General features: G+C 42.2%; 1 protein-coding gene across 5 annotated transcripts in view; it reads right to left on the bottom strand.

Annotated features, from left to right (window-relative positions):
* OBSCN (obscurin, cytoskeletal calmodulin and titin-interacting RhoGEF) overlaps nucleotides 1–16,152 on the bottom strand; it is a 216,830-nt gene that overhangs the window by 76,786 nt on the left and 123,892 nt on the right. The window contains exons 54-65 of one of the 5 annotated variants that reach the window (XM_030445973.1): nucleotides 14,761–15,027; nucleotides 12,352–12,624; nucleotides 11,096–11,368; nucleotides 8,181–8,453; nucleotides 5,622–6,977; nucleotides 4,632–4,910; nucleotides 3,835–3,913; nucleotides 3,363–3,481; nucleotides 2,348–2,545; nucleotides 1,898–1,930; nucleotides 1,694–1,792; nucleotides 985–1,203 (exon numbers count right to left, since the gene is read on the bottom strand). In XM_030445973.1, coding sequence (XP_030301833.1) covers nucleotides 985–1,203; nucleotides 1,694–1,792; nucleotides 1,898–1,930; nucleotides 2,348–2,545; nucleotides 3,363–3,481; nucleotides 3,835–3,913; nucleotides 4,632–4,910; nucleotides 5,622–6,977; nucleotides 8,181–8,453; nucleotides 11,096–11,368; nucleotides 12,352–12,624; nucleotides 14,761–15,027 — 3,468 coding nt within the window. The remainder of the gene's footprint in view (nucleotides 1–984; nucleotides 1,204–1,693; nucleotides 1,793–1,897; nucleotides 1,931–2,347; nucleotides 2,546–3,362; nucleotides 3,482–3,834; nucleotides 3,914–4,631; nucleotides 4,911–5,621; nucleotides 6,978–8,180; nucleotides 8,454–11,095; nucleotides 11,369–12,351; nucleotides 12,625–14,760; nucleotides 15,028–16,152) is intronic. The other 4 variants (XM_030445974.1, XM_030445975.1, XM_030445976.1 and 1 more) reach the window with 4 other exon arrangements.

Genomic DNA, 16,152 nt, shown 5'->3' with positions numbered 1-16,152 from the left:
CATTGGCCTTCTTGGCCACCTGGGCACACTGCTGACTCCTGTTCAGCTTCCTGGCAATCCAGACTCCCAGGTCCCTTTCTGTCACTCTGTCCCCAGCCTGGAGCTTCCTATGGGGTTGTTGTGGCCAAAGTGCAGGACCCGGCACTTGGCCGTGTTGAACCTCATCCCATTGGAATCAGCCCAACTCTCCAGTCTGTCCAAGTCCCTCTGCAGAGCCCTCCTGCCTTCCAGCTGATCCACACTCCCCCCCAGCTTAGTGTCATCTGCAAATTTGCTGATGCACATTTGAGAGGATGCTCTGTTTTATATTTTTTAATGTAGACACTTTTTCTAGACATGGATTACTGGGAAGTCAAGATCTGCCCTGTTGGCACCTCTTGACCTGGGACACATAATTCCTTTCATCTGATGCAAACATTTTGCTCTCTCCCTGTGGCTGTAGCTGGATGATTGCCTCATTTCTTTACACTGGCCAAGCTGTGCTCCTGGAGCTAGTAAAAAAATGTGGGATGCAAGGAGGGATAACAGGAAAATTGAGTCCTTCACAGTGCTGTCCCTACTCCCAGCCTGTATTTCTCTGCCCCACCTCTTACTGGTGGAACTGTACCAGAAGAGGCCCTGGAAGACTTTAAAAAAGGGACTCAAATGATTCTAGCTGCCTACAAAGCAAAATCCCTTAAGAGTGAAGTATTCAAAATAATTTTTTAAATGTTGACTTTTTCTAGTTACTTTACATCACTTTTCTTCCTTTTTTTGTATATAAGTTGGTTGTTTCTTAGACTTGCCTTCTGTTTATCCAGAAAAGATGATGCCGTCAAGCCAAGGCCAGAAAACTAAAACATTAGAGAAGTCTGGCTAAATCTTGGGAAAATGCAAATTTTTTCTGTTATTTTGTTAATTTCCTTATCAGACTCATTTCTTTTTCTCCTAGGCACTATCTGGAAGTAATACAGAGAATGGGGGTGAATTGTAATGAAGATTTACCATCTGCAACTTCCAGGGTGGCAGTGCAGATGGACTGGCCAGCCTGGTTGGTAGCAATGCATGTATAAGCTCCACTGTATTTCTTCTTAACATCCAACAGGATTAGGCTGTGATGCATATTTGAACTGGCAAGTTTATACCCAGGAGTTTCTGGCTTGATCCACAGGATGCCTTCCCGAGAATGTTCTTTCAGCCAAGTAATAGTTGGAGGTGGATGTCCTGAAGGAAAGGAAAATCAATGCAAGGAACATTAATTTTGCTGATGGTCTTTCTTCCCTGAAAATGTGAGCTGGGAATGTTGTGAATAAATGATATTTTGACCTGGTTTTCTGATATTTGTCCTGCAGTAAATCAGGCATAATATATCCTAAAGGAATATAATAGGAATGGATATATAATATAAAGGAATGTATTCTAGAGCACACACATAAGGGTATTAAATATTTTTGTAAACACAAAACCATTAATTGACTCATTTTCATAAAATTAACATGTCCTTAACCCTGGTTTTACATCCAGGAAAATGGAGGGGAAGATGAGTAAGATGCTTTTCTGTAAAGTACATAAATTATCTTCTAAAGTTAGGAGTCCCAGACTTCAGAAAGAGGAGATAAGGTTACAGCTACTTGGGCCAGGGAGAGTCTAGAACATGTCGTGGGGTTACACAGTTTAAGTGTTATGCAGAGAGGCAAAGTGTCTATCCACTTACCTTCAACTTTTACAGATAACGTGATGCTTGCACCTTTTTTCACCTTTTTGCTAGTGAATCTTTCTAGGAACCTTGGTGGTATCAGCTGCTCATGGGAATCTGAAAATGACATCGTTGGTGAAACATGGTGACACCTTCAGCATGAGTTTAGACCCCTGAAAAATTCCTAGAGGTTGTGTTATCACCCACTACGACTTCTCTCACCTATTTCTGATGGCTCTTCTTTCTCAAAAGGATCTGTAACACAAGGAGAACAAACAAAATGGAAAATCTAAATAAATTCCCAGCCAGGAATATTTGAAGAAAATAAAAGTATCTCCAGCAGACTACTTATTTCACTCTCAAAAAAGGGTTTGTGTAATCTGTGAGAGGCCCTCAGTGCTAATAAAATGAGCTATTAAAGTTAATGAGGTTGGGCAGGAAGAAAAGATATATGAGACAACAGTCAGACCCTAGAGTAATGATGTAAAATGTTCCATCTTTGGGGCACACCATAAATTTATGGGTGCACTAAGACTAGAGGATGTCACCTTCTATCTACAGACTTCCCCACCTCCCTTGGTTTAACTTTCTCAAGAAAAATAACTTTATAAAAAGCAAAGAGACACTGGGACAAAAAAAAAAAGCAGGTACCAAAAATAGTCCAATACTGACCTTTGACTACCAGCCTGGCTGATGAAAATGCAGAACCAGCAGAGTTGATGACAAATATTGAGTACTGCCCAGCATCTGCCTTAGTGACATCACGAATTTCCAGTGAGTGGAATTCCAGTTTATCCGTCTTCAGGATGCGATCCGAGGCCTTTAGTGGTTGCCCATTCTTGAACCAGTAGAGACGAGGCTGTGGGTACCCTGGAAGGAGCAGTTACAGACATGGAGAACAAGTTGGCAACATTAATTTGAGAGCATCTCCAAACAGAGAGATCCTTCTGAGCAGGAGAAAGGGATCCTCAGTTCTGCCCAGGGCTGAAGTTTCACAGATTTACCCAGTTAGGGTTGGCTACAAATTCATGAAATTCTATTTATCTGTTCAAGTTCTTCCCTGTCTCTTCAGTTTCTGGCACTCCCCATGCTGGATGCATCTGCAAATGCCTTCCAGCTTGGAAAAGTTACAGGTCTGGTTTGTGAAGTACACAAAGAGAAAAGCTGAAGCCAAAATAGTTCTCATCACTCCTGTAGGCAAAAATCAGAAAGAAGAGGAGAATCCCTACCTCTCCCTACCAGAGGTAGTCAACACCAAGAGGATGCTATTGCAGTTTTTAGGTTGTAAAAGCAACCTCCTTATTGAGCAATTCAAGTCCAGGATAGCTTATTTTAAAAAAAGAATAAAGGTCATCCTTGCTATCTTTAATTTCTTTTTACTGTTCTTGTTTTAATTCCTTGTTACTCCTCCATAACTAATGTGCTCATAGAATTGCAGGCCTCAGTTTTCTAAAGCTTATACCTGTAATTATGCCTGGAGAGATGGAAACAGAATAAGACACTTAATCTGCCAGGATCTGCTGCAAAGGTCAAGGCTCATCAGCACGAGCATATTTTTTTAGCTGTTTGGGGCAAACGTGGTGGAAGATGCATGGACTGGGGTCACAGTGGCAGAAGAACACATTGGAAAACCTTGTCCAGAACTTCCAAAGCTGGAAGAACTGACAGTGCTGTGTGGTCCCCTCACCTTTCACTTTCAGGTGAAATTTAGCCAGTGATGCTCCTGGTGCCACGTGGATATCATGAAGCTCATCAAAGATCTGGGGCAATTGCTCCTCCTCAGTAGTAGATTCCTCTTGTTCTCGGCTAAGAAGCAATTTCAATTAAAAAGAAGAAAGTCAGCAAGCCAGGAAATGAGTTAGGAATCAGAATGACCTATTTTTACATCCTTTCAGTCTGTGGGTTTTGTCATCATGACAAATTTAGCTCTGTGTGACATTAAAAGAAACAGAGTGATATCCAGGATAGCCTGAAGGCAGACAGAGCGAGTTTGCACAAGAGAAATGTCCAACTATTTCTGTCATTGCATCTCAGCTGGCCTGGTTCTTCCTTTAGAGCATAAAATTGGCCCTGCTAGATATATATAAAAATATTTTTCAGATAAATATATATATTGATCTTATCAAGGGAGTCGTTAGAGCTAGAATTCATTAATTTACCTTGAAATATATTCTTTGGCACTGTAGTAAGAAGATGTCTCTGTTGCATCTGCTGCTGTCTCATAGTCAGTGCTGGTCACTGTTAAATGGAAAAGCAAAAAATGTTTGCTATAACCAGAGAATCCCACACTGGTTTGGGTAGCAAAGGACTTCAAAGATGATTTAGCCCTAACTCCCCTTGCCATGGGCAGGGACACCTCCCACCAGCCCAGGTTGCTACAAGCCACATCCAATCTGGCTTAGAACACTCCCAGGGATGGGGCAGCCACAGATTCCTTGGGCAACCTGCTCCAGTGTCTCATGAGAAAATATTTCTTCCTAAGATCTCATTTAAATCTCCTCTCTTTCACCTTGGAACCATTACCCTTTGTCCTACCACTCCGTGCCCTTGAGAAAAGTCCCTCTCCAGTTTTATTCTGAACTGTGAAACTCTTTTTCTTACCATAATTACAATTTCCATACTAATTTCAGTAACTGTCAGGTGCATTTCACACACTGCCACTGCAGCAGAACCCCACCACGGATTGTGGAAAACACTTCTGTTTATTTGAAAACGTTTGCTCTGAGCTTTGCCTTGGAGTTAAAAAAAACCCAACCATTAAACCCAAGAGGTTTGCTAGAGAAATATTTAGTGGGCCAAACATGCCTTTTTTTTTTTTTTTTTTTAATGCAAATGATGGTTTTGTTGTGGTTTTTTTGTGTTTGGTTGATTGGGTTTTTAAATAAATAAATAAAATGTGTCCATCTCCCAGTAGGGACCCTTCTCTTGGCTTTTCCACAACGATTTGAAAACTTACAGTCGACTCGAAGCTCAGCCTTGGTTGAAGCAACTCCCATGTTGTTTTCAGCAAGGCACCTGTAAACACCCATGTCCGTGGGGACCACAGCTGTGATGATCAGCTGGTGACACCCTTCCTGGTCCTCGTTGATCATGTAGTGGTCATTTTCCTCAAGGGCTTTCCCATCCTTGAACCAGCGAACGGTGGGAAGAGGTTTGCCAACCACGATGCAGTCAAAGCTGACTGGATATCCATCTTGTACCTCCTGGTTTTGGAGTTCAGTCAGGAACATGGGAGCTAAAATCATGGGAGTTAGGAGAGAAGAAAGGGAAAATTCAGTTAAAAGGTGTCTTCTAAGAGGAGGGCTGTCCAGTGCCTGAAAACCTCTGGTTTCTTGGTTTTTCAATTGCAGAGTGATGTCTTCATGAAAACAATCAAGAAGCAGCTCCATGGCAGATGTGATCAAGATATTCCATACCACCACAGCTCCAAACTAGACACTGCCTCTGTTCCTTTCCTTGCTGAAAAGTCTTGTTCTGAAAACTTCTTCATTTATTTAAGCAGAATAATTATAGCCCCTAGGGTTTGGCTGTATTACTGAAGACATTTATGGTGAAAAGCAGCTTTGTAGGTAAGCCAATAATTTGCTACTCCCTCCCTTCATCACTAACCTCCCCCCTTTCCTTTCAAATAGAAAAGAAAAATTTAATCAGTTTCTCCAAATGTGAAAATTGTTCAGAAAAATATCGGTACCAAAAAAAAAAATAATTGTTTTCTTTAAAAAATATTTTATCAGTAAAAAGATAACATTCTAATCTACTCCAGCTGCCTTTCCCAAAACATCACAGAAACACAGATTCATAGGATGCTTTTGGTTGGAAGGGACCTTAAAGATCATCTCATTCCAACCCCCTGTATGGGCAGGGACACCTCCCACCAGCCCAGGTTGCTCCAAGCCCCATCCAACCTGGCCTGGAACACTTCCAGGGATGGGGCTGCCCCACCTACCTGTATCAGAAGTCAGCAAAGGTGGTGGAGGTCTTGCTATTGATGGTCCAAACTTCCCATGGGCAGGTGGTGTTGCTTTCCCAATCCTCAGTTCAATTTTTTTAGGGCCTTGTTCCAAAATGTCAATCTCCACGGGAATCCCCAGGGCACCAAACATCTCTCGGAACCGAGTGGCAGCAGTTTTTGCCTCAGACATGATTTCAAACTTGATGTAGATGTACCTGTCATCCTCCCGGTACGTTTGATGGTCAACCATCTCTATGTCCCCTTCATCTGCACTGACAAAGAGCTCTTCCTCCACGTCAGAGATCTCCGTTGAGATCCTGGCCCTGAAGAGCCTGTGAAGTCTCCTCCCAGCTTTACGGAAAGCATCATCCAGCTCACTGCCAGATGAGCTTTCTGTCTCACTGTCAGTGCTCTGTTTCATCTGCTTCTCCTTAAGAAGAAGTGGAGGTTCCTGAGCACCAATGACCACCTTAGCACTGTGGGAAATCTTCCCAAATTTATTGGAGGCCTCACAGGTGTATTTACCTGCATCTTTCCTGTCCAGGCCAGCAATAATCAAAGAGCAGGTCCCATCACTGTAATTATCTATGTGGTAGTAGCGACCATCTGAAAGCTCCTCCCCATCCTTCAGCCAACGAACTTTCATGTCACTTTTGCTCTGGGCCACACACTCCAGGTGGAGGGTGCTTCCAGGCTCACCAGAAAAATCTTTGAAGGTCTCAGTAAACACCGGGCACTCTTGTTGCTTGATCTCTTTCCTGACTTTGTAACCTTTGAATGCAGCCTGGATCTTCACAGCAGCTTGGGTCATGGAAGGGTCATCTAAATCTGGCATTTCTGGTTCAGCTGGTTTAGCAGGTGGGGTGGTCACCACGGTCTCCAAACTGGATTTCTCCCACTGTTTCCATAGTTTGCTTGTGGAGGTGGACTGAATCTTGCTAGTAACAGTGATGCTTTTCTTCCCAGCTTTCTTGAGGTAGGTCACCAGGGAAGGAGTCCCAGCTCTTGACTCATCGTCTGAGCTTGTGAAAGAGAAATCTGCTTCTCCTGTCCTAGCCAGCTCGTCACAGGTGGAATACTCCTCTGAGTAATAATGAGACATCTCTGCTTCCTCCTTCCTCAGCTTCTGAAGCTTCTCTTCCTCTTCGGGCACCTCGCTGATGGAATCCAAGGTGGGCTCCCGGCTCATCCTCCGTTTCTTGGCCAGGGCTTCCCAGAGGAGGTGAAGGTCTCCTTCCTGAGCAGCTTCAGGGGGCAAGCTGGGCTGCATATGGCCATCCACCAGCTCTTCTGGTTGTCTTGCAGGGGGTTCTTCCCCAGAGATCTCCTTTAGCATTGTCACTGTGGGAACTGGAGGAGAATTTAATTGAGAAGACGTTAAAAAGCCTGTGAATAAGTTCTGAGGAATCATGCAGAAACAATAATCTAATAATCTATCAGTGGCATCAAACTAAATGTTCTGTTGAGAAAAAGGATGAGAAATTTGGTTCTCAAAAGTTAAATGTAAAAAAAAAAAAAGGTGAAATAACTGGACATGGTCCTGGGCATGACCAGGATCTAGCTGATCCTGCTTTGAGTAGGGGGTGGCCTACACCATTTCTTGAAGTCCTTTCCAACCTCCACTGTCTTGTGATTCTATGCATACACATCAATCACAGCCAAACAAATTTTTTTTTGTTTGTTTCTCACACATTTGGACTCAATTTGTAAATTTCTGCCCTTTTTGCACACTGCAGCCAAGGAATATCTGGTTAAGCCTGTTGGTGGATCATGGAAAGGTGTTCCAGGCTCATCCTATTTCACAGCTTCACTGGAATAGTTCTCCAGTGGCTGCAACAACAGCCAGAACTCCCACCTCATAATGAAATATCTGCCCATAGATAGTTGAGTTTTGATGTGTCTAAGTCTGAAGGTTGAGGACTCACCACCTAGAACACATTGATTTCTCTCTGCATAGTGCCCAGTGCCACCTGAGATGCTCCAGGCTGCCTGGGACATCCACAGATGCTTCTCAGATACAACACAGCACCCAGGAGTGCTCTGAATCCCTCTGGAGAAGGAGATGGGGACTGAGGGTGATATCCTGAAGTACCACAATGGCATTAAAAGCTTGTGTGTGGACCACTGAATGCCTCTGTAGGGACACAACTCAGCATCCTGAGCACTATGGATCAAAGCCATTTGGGATGTCTAGGAGAGGGGCCTGGATGATGCCATGCAGAACATAGGAAAAAGCCCTCACTTTATGAAGAAATAGCTGAAGGCCCAAGAAAATACCCTGAAAACATCTCAAAAAGCAACAGAAATCCAAGTAGAGACAACTGTATCACACCTTACATATCTGGCAGAGGAAAATCTTATCTGAGCAGCTCAGTGCTGTTAGATTTGGGGAAAAATGCTGGGCAACACCAAACAGGAAGATAACAATTCTTTGTGGATTGTTATCACAGCTTTTCAGAGAAAATTAATTCAAGGCCAAGCTGTGGAGATGCCACAGATGAATGTCTCCATCACCAGGACTGATTTAACCTGGCAGGAATGTGTCCTCCTTACCATCAAGGCACAAACTGGCAACAGATTTGACTTCTGGAGAAACCATGCAGGTGTACGTGTCCTGATCCTCAGCTTTAAATGAATGAATAATCAGTATCTGGTTTTTTCCATCAGAGAGGATCTCATATCTCCCTCCAGCTCGTATTTGTTCTTTTCCTTTGAACCATTTCACTCCCTCCTCAGTTTCACTTGATAACTTGCACTCCAAACGAGCCACCTGCCCTTCTGAGACTGATCCTCCCACCAAAGGTTGGGTGACTGTAACTTGGGGCTCTGTAATTATTAAAAAGTGAATTAAACCACACAATATATCATAATCTGACTTTAAGGCACAAGAGGTCACTCTATGAATTAAACCACACAATATATCATAATCTGACTTTAAGGCACAAGAGGTCACTCTATGAAGTATCCAAGGATCCCATTCTCCCTTTATAGAGTCTCTCACTGATGTAGAAAACAAAAGAAAAGAAGAAGAATCAAAAAGCCACAATAATTTTGACATTCAGAGTTTGCTCTTCCATAGGCAACACCAAAAATAACTTTACAAGCTCTCCCAGCAGTCAAACCAGATCCATTTAAATATATACACACAAGAGGGGTTGTATTTTTGACATTCCTGTGCTTATTTGCTGATCTTCATTTACCCATCAACAGTATTCAAACAGCCCTACAGATTCTAGAAGATCTGAATGTTTAGAGATGAAGCAGTTCTGAAGAGATACAAGAAAGAGACAGTAGAAAGGATTTTTTAAAAAGAAAATATTATTAAAAAAAAACATCATTTATCCCAGTCTTGAGAGCAAAAACTTAAATATGGGTCTATATTTATCATATGTATGATTTTTCATTATTTATTTATATATTATATATATGTTTGCATGTGTATTTTTATATGTTTGTATATATTTAGAGAACTTTTTCTGTCTTCAAGTACCTCAAAGGAGTGTGGAGCAAAGAGGGAGAAAGCCTCTTCTCCTTGGTGTAATGTGACAGGACCAGGAGAAATGTATGCAAGCTAGGCCAGGGGAGGTTTAGACTGAATATAGGAAATATTTTTTCTCTGGCAAAGGTTGTCAGACATTGGAATAATCTGCCCAGGGCAGTGGTGGAGTCACCAGCCCTGGAGGTATTTAAATGGTCTGTGGACCTGGTCCTTAGAGACATGGTTTAGTGATAAACTTGAAGTGTTGATCAAAGGTTGGACTGGATCATCTTGAAGGTCTCTTCCAGTCAAAGGCCTTCTGTGATTTGCACTAGCTTAGGAAGAGTAAAAATTCTCAAAAAGCATAAAGAGGGTTAAAATAAAGCTTCTCTGTATCATCTTTACTTTGGAAAGAGGCTGCCAATGCCATGGCCTTTGTACCACGGCAACCCTCAAAATGAAGACAAAAGCATTAAACATGGAGATGCTGATGGGATGGAAAGCCCAGAGCTGAGTTCCCAAAGAGAGGGATCACTCCTGGGAGTGAAGAGGCCTCTGAGGTGAAGAGTCCAGCACCCAAAATGCTTTGGGTTTGTTGTGGACAAAGTCAGCAAATGCAGATATCAGGGTCCAGCACTGGCAGCTGTTATGTTCCAAACCCATCATTATGTGCCTGAGCTTTGGGAAAAGAGGATTGGATGTTATTATTCTCACTTTATGGACTTTTTTGTGCTCTTGGCTATCACAGAAAGAGCTTCAGGAGATGAAAGACTGAGGGAATGTCTCTCCATCCTGCTGTAGCTTCTGAAGTTTCACTGACCAACAGCAAAGGAATTGTGTCCCTCAGGGTTTCTGTATGGGGGTTACTGAAAAAGGTGCACAAATAATAGAAAGAAAGATGGGTGAAGAACCCACCCACTGCATTGATACCACTGATGTAGCAGCCCAACAAATTAGAGGTAAATGAGGTCAGCAGCCAGCTCTTTAATTTTGGACAACAAAAATATAAGAAAATTTGTTTTCTCTGCTGTCAGCCAAAGTGCACACAGAAAACCTGTCAAAATGAGGAGATTATGAGGACAGTGCAGTTCCTAAAAGGCAGGTGCTTAGAATAAGAGAACCTTGTTTTAAATCCATCAACAATCCCCCCCCCTTTTTTGTTTTTTTTTTTTTTTTAATTTTTTTGAAATGATTGGAACATCCCACAGACCTCTCAAGCCTCAGAAATAATTATACAGGCTACCTACTAATAAGGTAAAGAATGGGTGGTCATTCAGGGGCTCATGAGCATCACAACTCCAGAGTACAGCTAAAACACACTGCTGTTATCTCACTTTCATGTTGTACTGGCAAAACCATTGCTGTGTGACCCACGGGGGAACAAGAAAGATCTTGAGTGCTGGAATGGACATTGATGAACCCCTAACCTAATCTGGTCCATGAAGGAATTTAGTAATTATAATCTTCTTGCTTGTGGAGTACTCCAAGAGTTATTAACTCTGATATATTTGAAGTTCAAGGTGTGTGTTTCATAGATCTCATGCACAGGAAGATGTTAATATGCAATTAATTAATCAGTAAAGATTGTGGCCCTGTACTTGAGTAGATTAGCAGATTTCCAAGGCTTCCCTGCTACCCTGCATGATTTTTTCATGTTCAGTTCTCTCCCGTGTCAATGTTTGCTGAAGGTGACACTGAAATCCAAGTAATTTCTGTTAGACTCTATGTTACAATTAACAAAAGATTGCAGCCAAAGAAAGCTGGTGAACATCTCTACCATCCCTAGCTTGATATATTTTTCTTTTCACAAGGTGAATTGTTTCTGGTTTCTGAACAAGATGCCCAGCAGCATCTTCTCAGAATAAGACCACTAGCTTGGGACACTCAAGGCAAAGAGAAAAGAACCAGCACAAAGATTAGAAATTTCAGTATTTTCAATGCCAAAGTCTGAGTTTTCAAGTGCCACTGGGCTAGAAGTCCAGACACTTACCTATCACAGATAACTTGGCTGATGTAATTGCTTCCCTGGAAGCAAAGGTCACCTCTCCAGAATGATGTGCTTGGGCTTTTTTCAGTGTAAGTTTGTATTTGTTTCCATCTGCTTGTACCTCCCAGTCCTCATCTGACTGGATCTCCACATCATTACTGTACCAGGAGACTTCATTTACTGGCACAGCTTCACTTAGAATGCAGCTGAATGTGGCTTTCTCCCCTGAAGTGACCTCCACATCTGTGAGAGGCTGTAAGATCTGGAGGCGCCATCCTGGAGATAAAAATAGGGAACCAAGCCCTCAGTTACAGAAACAAATACAGGCAAGAGATTCTGTGAATATTTGTGCAGAAACTCTGGACAGTGAAGGCCTTAGAGATCAAGGAGATCCTTAAAAGGGAGGTTCTGTCTGTCACTGGAACAGAAGGTGTAAATGGGGACTGAAACATTCCAAAACTTTCTGGAGTAAAAAACAACCTAACAATCTCTTTCTTCCCCAAGCAGCAAAGAAGCTTAATGGAGATGCTCTGCTGGGACTGAGAGATGTTGATCTTTTACTCTGAAAGGGTTTTTGATCCTCCAAGTTGTCTCCAGTGACAGCATTAAATACAAGGATGTGGGTATAACACTGGTGCTGATACAACTCTCAACATTAAAGCTTTGAAGTACCTATAATCAACAGCCCAGCTCTTCATACTGCCAACTGTAAGACAGCAATTTGCTCCTAACTCATCTCCAGATGGTGCTGCCAACATGTGATATTATCATTTATCTATAATAGAATCATAGAACCATTCTGGTTGGAAAAGACCTTTCAGATCACTGAGTCCAACTCTTAACCCAGCACTGCCAAGGCCACAACTAGCTCCTGTCCCTCAGCACCACATCTACACATCCTTGAAACCCCTCCAGGGATGAGGACATGGAAGAAATTGCTCCCAACATCCAATCTAAACCTTCCCTGACACAACTAGAGGCCATCTCTTGTGCTTTGATTTTTTACTTGCAAGAAGAGACCAAAATAAACACTCCCACTACAACCTTCTTCCACAGAGCTGTAAAGAGCAAGAAGTTCTTCCCTGAGCATAAAGGGAGAAAAAAGGAAACTGTACCACATCATCCATTTACTACATGGGAAGATGATTTAAGGAAGAACCAAGCAACAAATGCAGTTTTCCCTGCCTCCTATTTTCCTGCTTCTTTTGTCCTTTCTACTCAGAAACTGAAGAGTCCCTGTGCACAAGTGCTCCAGTTACCTTTCACCGTCAGGAAGGCGGAGGTCACCGCATCACTGCACATAAAAGTCACCCTGCAGCTGTCCTGGGGACTCAGGTTCTTCAGCAGCAGAACATGCCTGCGTCCATTCTCAAAATAAACCATCTCAGTGTTTTCTGTGGTTTTGGCAGGTTCATCATCAATCAGCCAGTTGTAATTGTAGGACTCGGGTTTGGAAAGATAACATTCAAACAGGGCTTCCCCTCCTTCCACGGCTTCCACATTCTCCAAGCCCTGGACAATGCTGTTCTTGGCTGGCAAAGAAGGATAACAAACAGCATTGACTGTTTGGTCATGTATATCTGAACAGATAAGCCTTGGAATACTGGATGATTCCCACTGCTGGAAAGCTGGTGGAAAGGATTTCAACGATGCTCTAATACAACACTATATTTAAAAACATTCAAGTAGGGAGAGAGTTCCAAGCCAATGCTAAACCTCTAGGAGCTCTAGAAATTCAAGTAGACTTCCTCCAGAAACCTGACTTCTGTTTTTACTGAGATAAAAAAAAATGTTGTTCATATGAGTCAGGCCAATAGTTGATAGGAAAGGATAGCTCAGGATAATAAAATCTAATCATAGAATAATTTGGGTTGGAAGGGACCTCTACAGATCATGGAGTTCAAATCCCTGCAGTATCAGGGATACCCTTACCCAGATCAGGGTGCTCAGAGCCTTCTCAAGCCTCACCTTGAACATCTCCAGGGACGAGACCTCAACCACCTCCCTGGGCAACCTGGGCCATTTTCCCATTACCTTCATGGGAAAGAACTTTAACCAAAATCCTTCTGTTTCACAGCAGGAAACATTTCCCACAGATCTCCCAGGCAGAACAATTATTGCCATAACTGGGGAAACGTGAATCCACTGACAGCCCATGATGAAACCTTACTGCTTTTCATGCAAAGCAAATATGAGACAATATTATAACTGGTGAAGCTACAGCAACTGTCACCTGGGTTAATAGATTTGCCTTTGGGAAACACACAGAAATCAAATTTTGTATTAATTGTACTTGGAATAGTAATTTTCTGAATTATACCAAAAGCTCTCTGATAATTTATTTCTTCCTATGTGTGTGGGGTTAAACATGTGGCCAGAAACATGCAGATAGCTACACACTCCTTTTGACCAGAGAATCATGCATCAGTTGGCATTTTACAGAAACAATCAGCCTGTTGCAAAAAGAGATGTGGGCTGGTGCCTGTGAATAAAATTGGGTTTAAACCCCTCATGTAGAGGACAAATTACATGCACAACTGTGGGAACATACAGTTGAGTAAATAAGGTTTACACAAGTACCATGATCCATAATATAAGACAACACCCTGAGGCTTTTCTGTATAGATCTCTAGAACTGGTATCTGGAACAGTTCTAAGAATAATTTACTAACAAGAAAAATAAAAAGACATTCATTGCTAAAAAAAAATCTGCATTTTATAAAATTCCTTCTTGTGGAGAACAATTAGGGCTTTGTAAATCCATAGAGGATGTATAATTTTGTTAGAAAAAATCCAAGCTGTTTACTTGTGCACTTCTGGAGCTTTGGTTTCCCTAACTACAAATTGGAAATCCTGCCTCCTCTGGGATTCTTTTAGATTATGTTAATTAACAGCTTTTAAATCCCTAAAATGGAAAGTACTTATCAGTGTAGGAAGTACTGTAATAAATAATATGTGCTCCTCTGTACTCACAGCTCTGGTTAAACAAGAAGGCCTCACAAAACACTAATATAAAGAAATCACATCAGCCCCATTGCTCTTGCTGATCACAATAATTCAAGACTGAAAACAATAATTCCATATGCAGCAGAAAAAAAATAAGAAACATCAATATAAAATATTAAACTTATGGTCAACGTTTTTAATTACTGTTTCTCAAGGCCCTCAAAACTGCTGATGCCAGGTGAGAAGGTAATTTGTGAGTGATAAATAAGGAAAATACCAAACTACCTTCTTTTAGGTGAAAATAAAATGAAATGCCACACTGCCCATTAGGTACTGGTTTTAAGACACGTTGTGCATTAAGAAGCACTCTGTCACAGCAAAAAAAAAATAATAAATCTCTAATTCTTGCTTTGGATGAATATCAGATCTGTGATTTTACAATAACTCAGCAGGCACATCCCATTGCACTGATGTCCCAGCTCATGGTAGAAGAGGGTGGGTTAATACTGATAATAAGTGCATGTTAATTAGAACTAAGCTCCAGTGAAGTGCTGCAGTTTCATATTCAGTTCCCATTATCTCCCACCTACTTTTATCACTGTTATCAGTAGTGGAGTGAACACCAGAGGACGGTGTGTCACATCTGAGGTGTTGCCATGACTTTTTCCACCTCATTTATTTGGAACCCATGATAGTCTTCCTCTCTGGCTGGAAGACCTCACCTTGAACATCAAGTGCAGCCATCACTTTAATGCCTTCAGCTTCACAAGAATAGATGCCAGTGTCTTCTGGGACCGTAGGTTTAATTTTTAGCATGCTTACATTCCAGTCCTGAACGATAATCACTCGCTGCCCATCTGCATGTATTTCCTGATCATTTTTCTTCCATGTGGCGTGTACTGGCCTAGAATATTGGCATATGAACTCTGCTGTGCCATCTTCATCAACAGTTATATCCTGCATGGGACTGACCACTTCAATGGTTGGATCTGTTAACCAACAGGTCAGGAAGGACATGCATTAGTGGATCCTCATGGAAATGGCAATTTAAGAGATTTTTTTTTTTTTTTTTTTTTGACAAGCACAGAGCCTGAAGGGTGCAAGCAGAGTGACAGGGCAAGCAGCAAGCTGCCTGGGCACACTGGGGATTAGCAGTTTAGTCTGTGCTGGTGTCAGCATCAAGCAGGCTTGAAGCAAAACTGGTACATTAGAAACAGAAGTGTCACACTGGAAAATGGGCCACCAGCAGCTAAAAGGCTTGGGCTTTAAGAGTCCTGCATATGACCTTCCCTACAGACATAGTTCTTCTCCCATCATTGCTGAAATCCTCTAGATTAGGAAGAACTGGATGCAAAACATTTGTCCTGCCCAGAAGGAGGCAGAAGGTGTGAGCTGGAGGACTGCAATGGATAAACTGCTGGGAGAGGTTCCCTGTAGCACTAGGAAAATGTCACAGACTCTACCAGAGGCTCCTTGATGAGGAAACTCAGAGAGAAATGAAACACTCCAGTGCAAATACTCATTCCTGTCCTCTGGTGGTGGTGGCTCTACATCAGGAGTCATTGGCAGCACAGATCCAGGACAAAAAGGATGCTTCACAGCAAATATCTAATTATTGCTTTGAGTAACGTGTGTTACTCTGCAGCAGAGACATAGTGGGGGAAAAAGAATATATTTCCTTCACAGGAGCTGATCTGGAGCTGCAGGATGAAGCATTGCAATTTCAGATTGATAGTCTGGGAGGTGCTGGGAGCAGTGGATGTGCAGATCCTCTGAAGAAGGTAAGATCTATGAGGCTGCTTTTAAGTATCCAGTCTTTTAAAAGACTACTGGGAGGCAGCTGCAGGGCAGAGTAGATGAACCTGACCTCAAAATACTGTGAGCTTCCAAAACAGCCAAGGAGTCCCTCCTGAGATGCCCAAGTGGACCATCTACATACAAGTGCAAAGAAAAATCTCAATGAAGTCTGAAAACAGAAGTCTCCCTGCAACATCCTCCTCAGATGGACTATGCCAGGTCCTAAACCCCCCCAAAAATTTGTAGGTCTGCAACAGAACGTAAGAAGATAACATTCAGAGGAAGCTGGTAGATGGTCTTATGCTGTAAATAGCTGT

Source organism: Calypte anna, chromosome 2 (assembly GCF_003957555.1).
Source record: "Calypte anna isolate BGI_N300 chromosome 2, bCalAnn1_v1.p, whole genome shotgun sequence".
Taxonomy (NCBI): Eukaryota; Metazoa; Chordata; class Aves; order Apodiformes; family Trochilidae; genus Calypte; species Calypte anna.
This window is presented reverse-complemented; position numbering and strand designations above follow the sequence as displayed.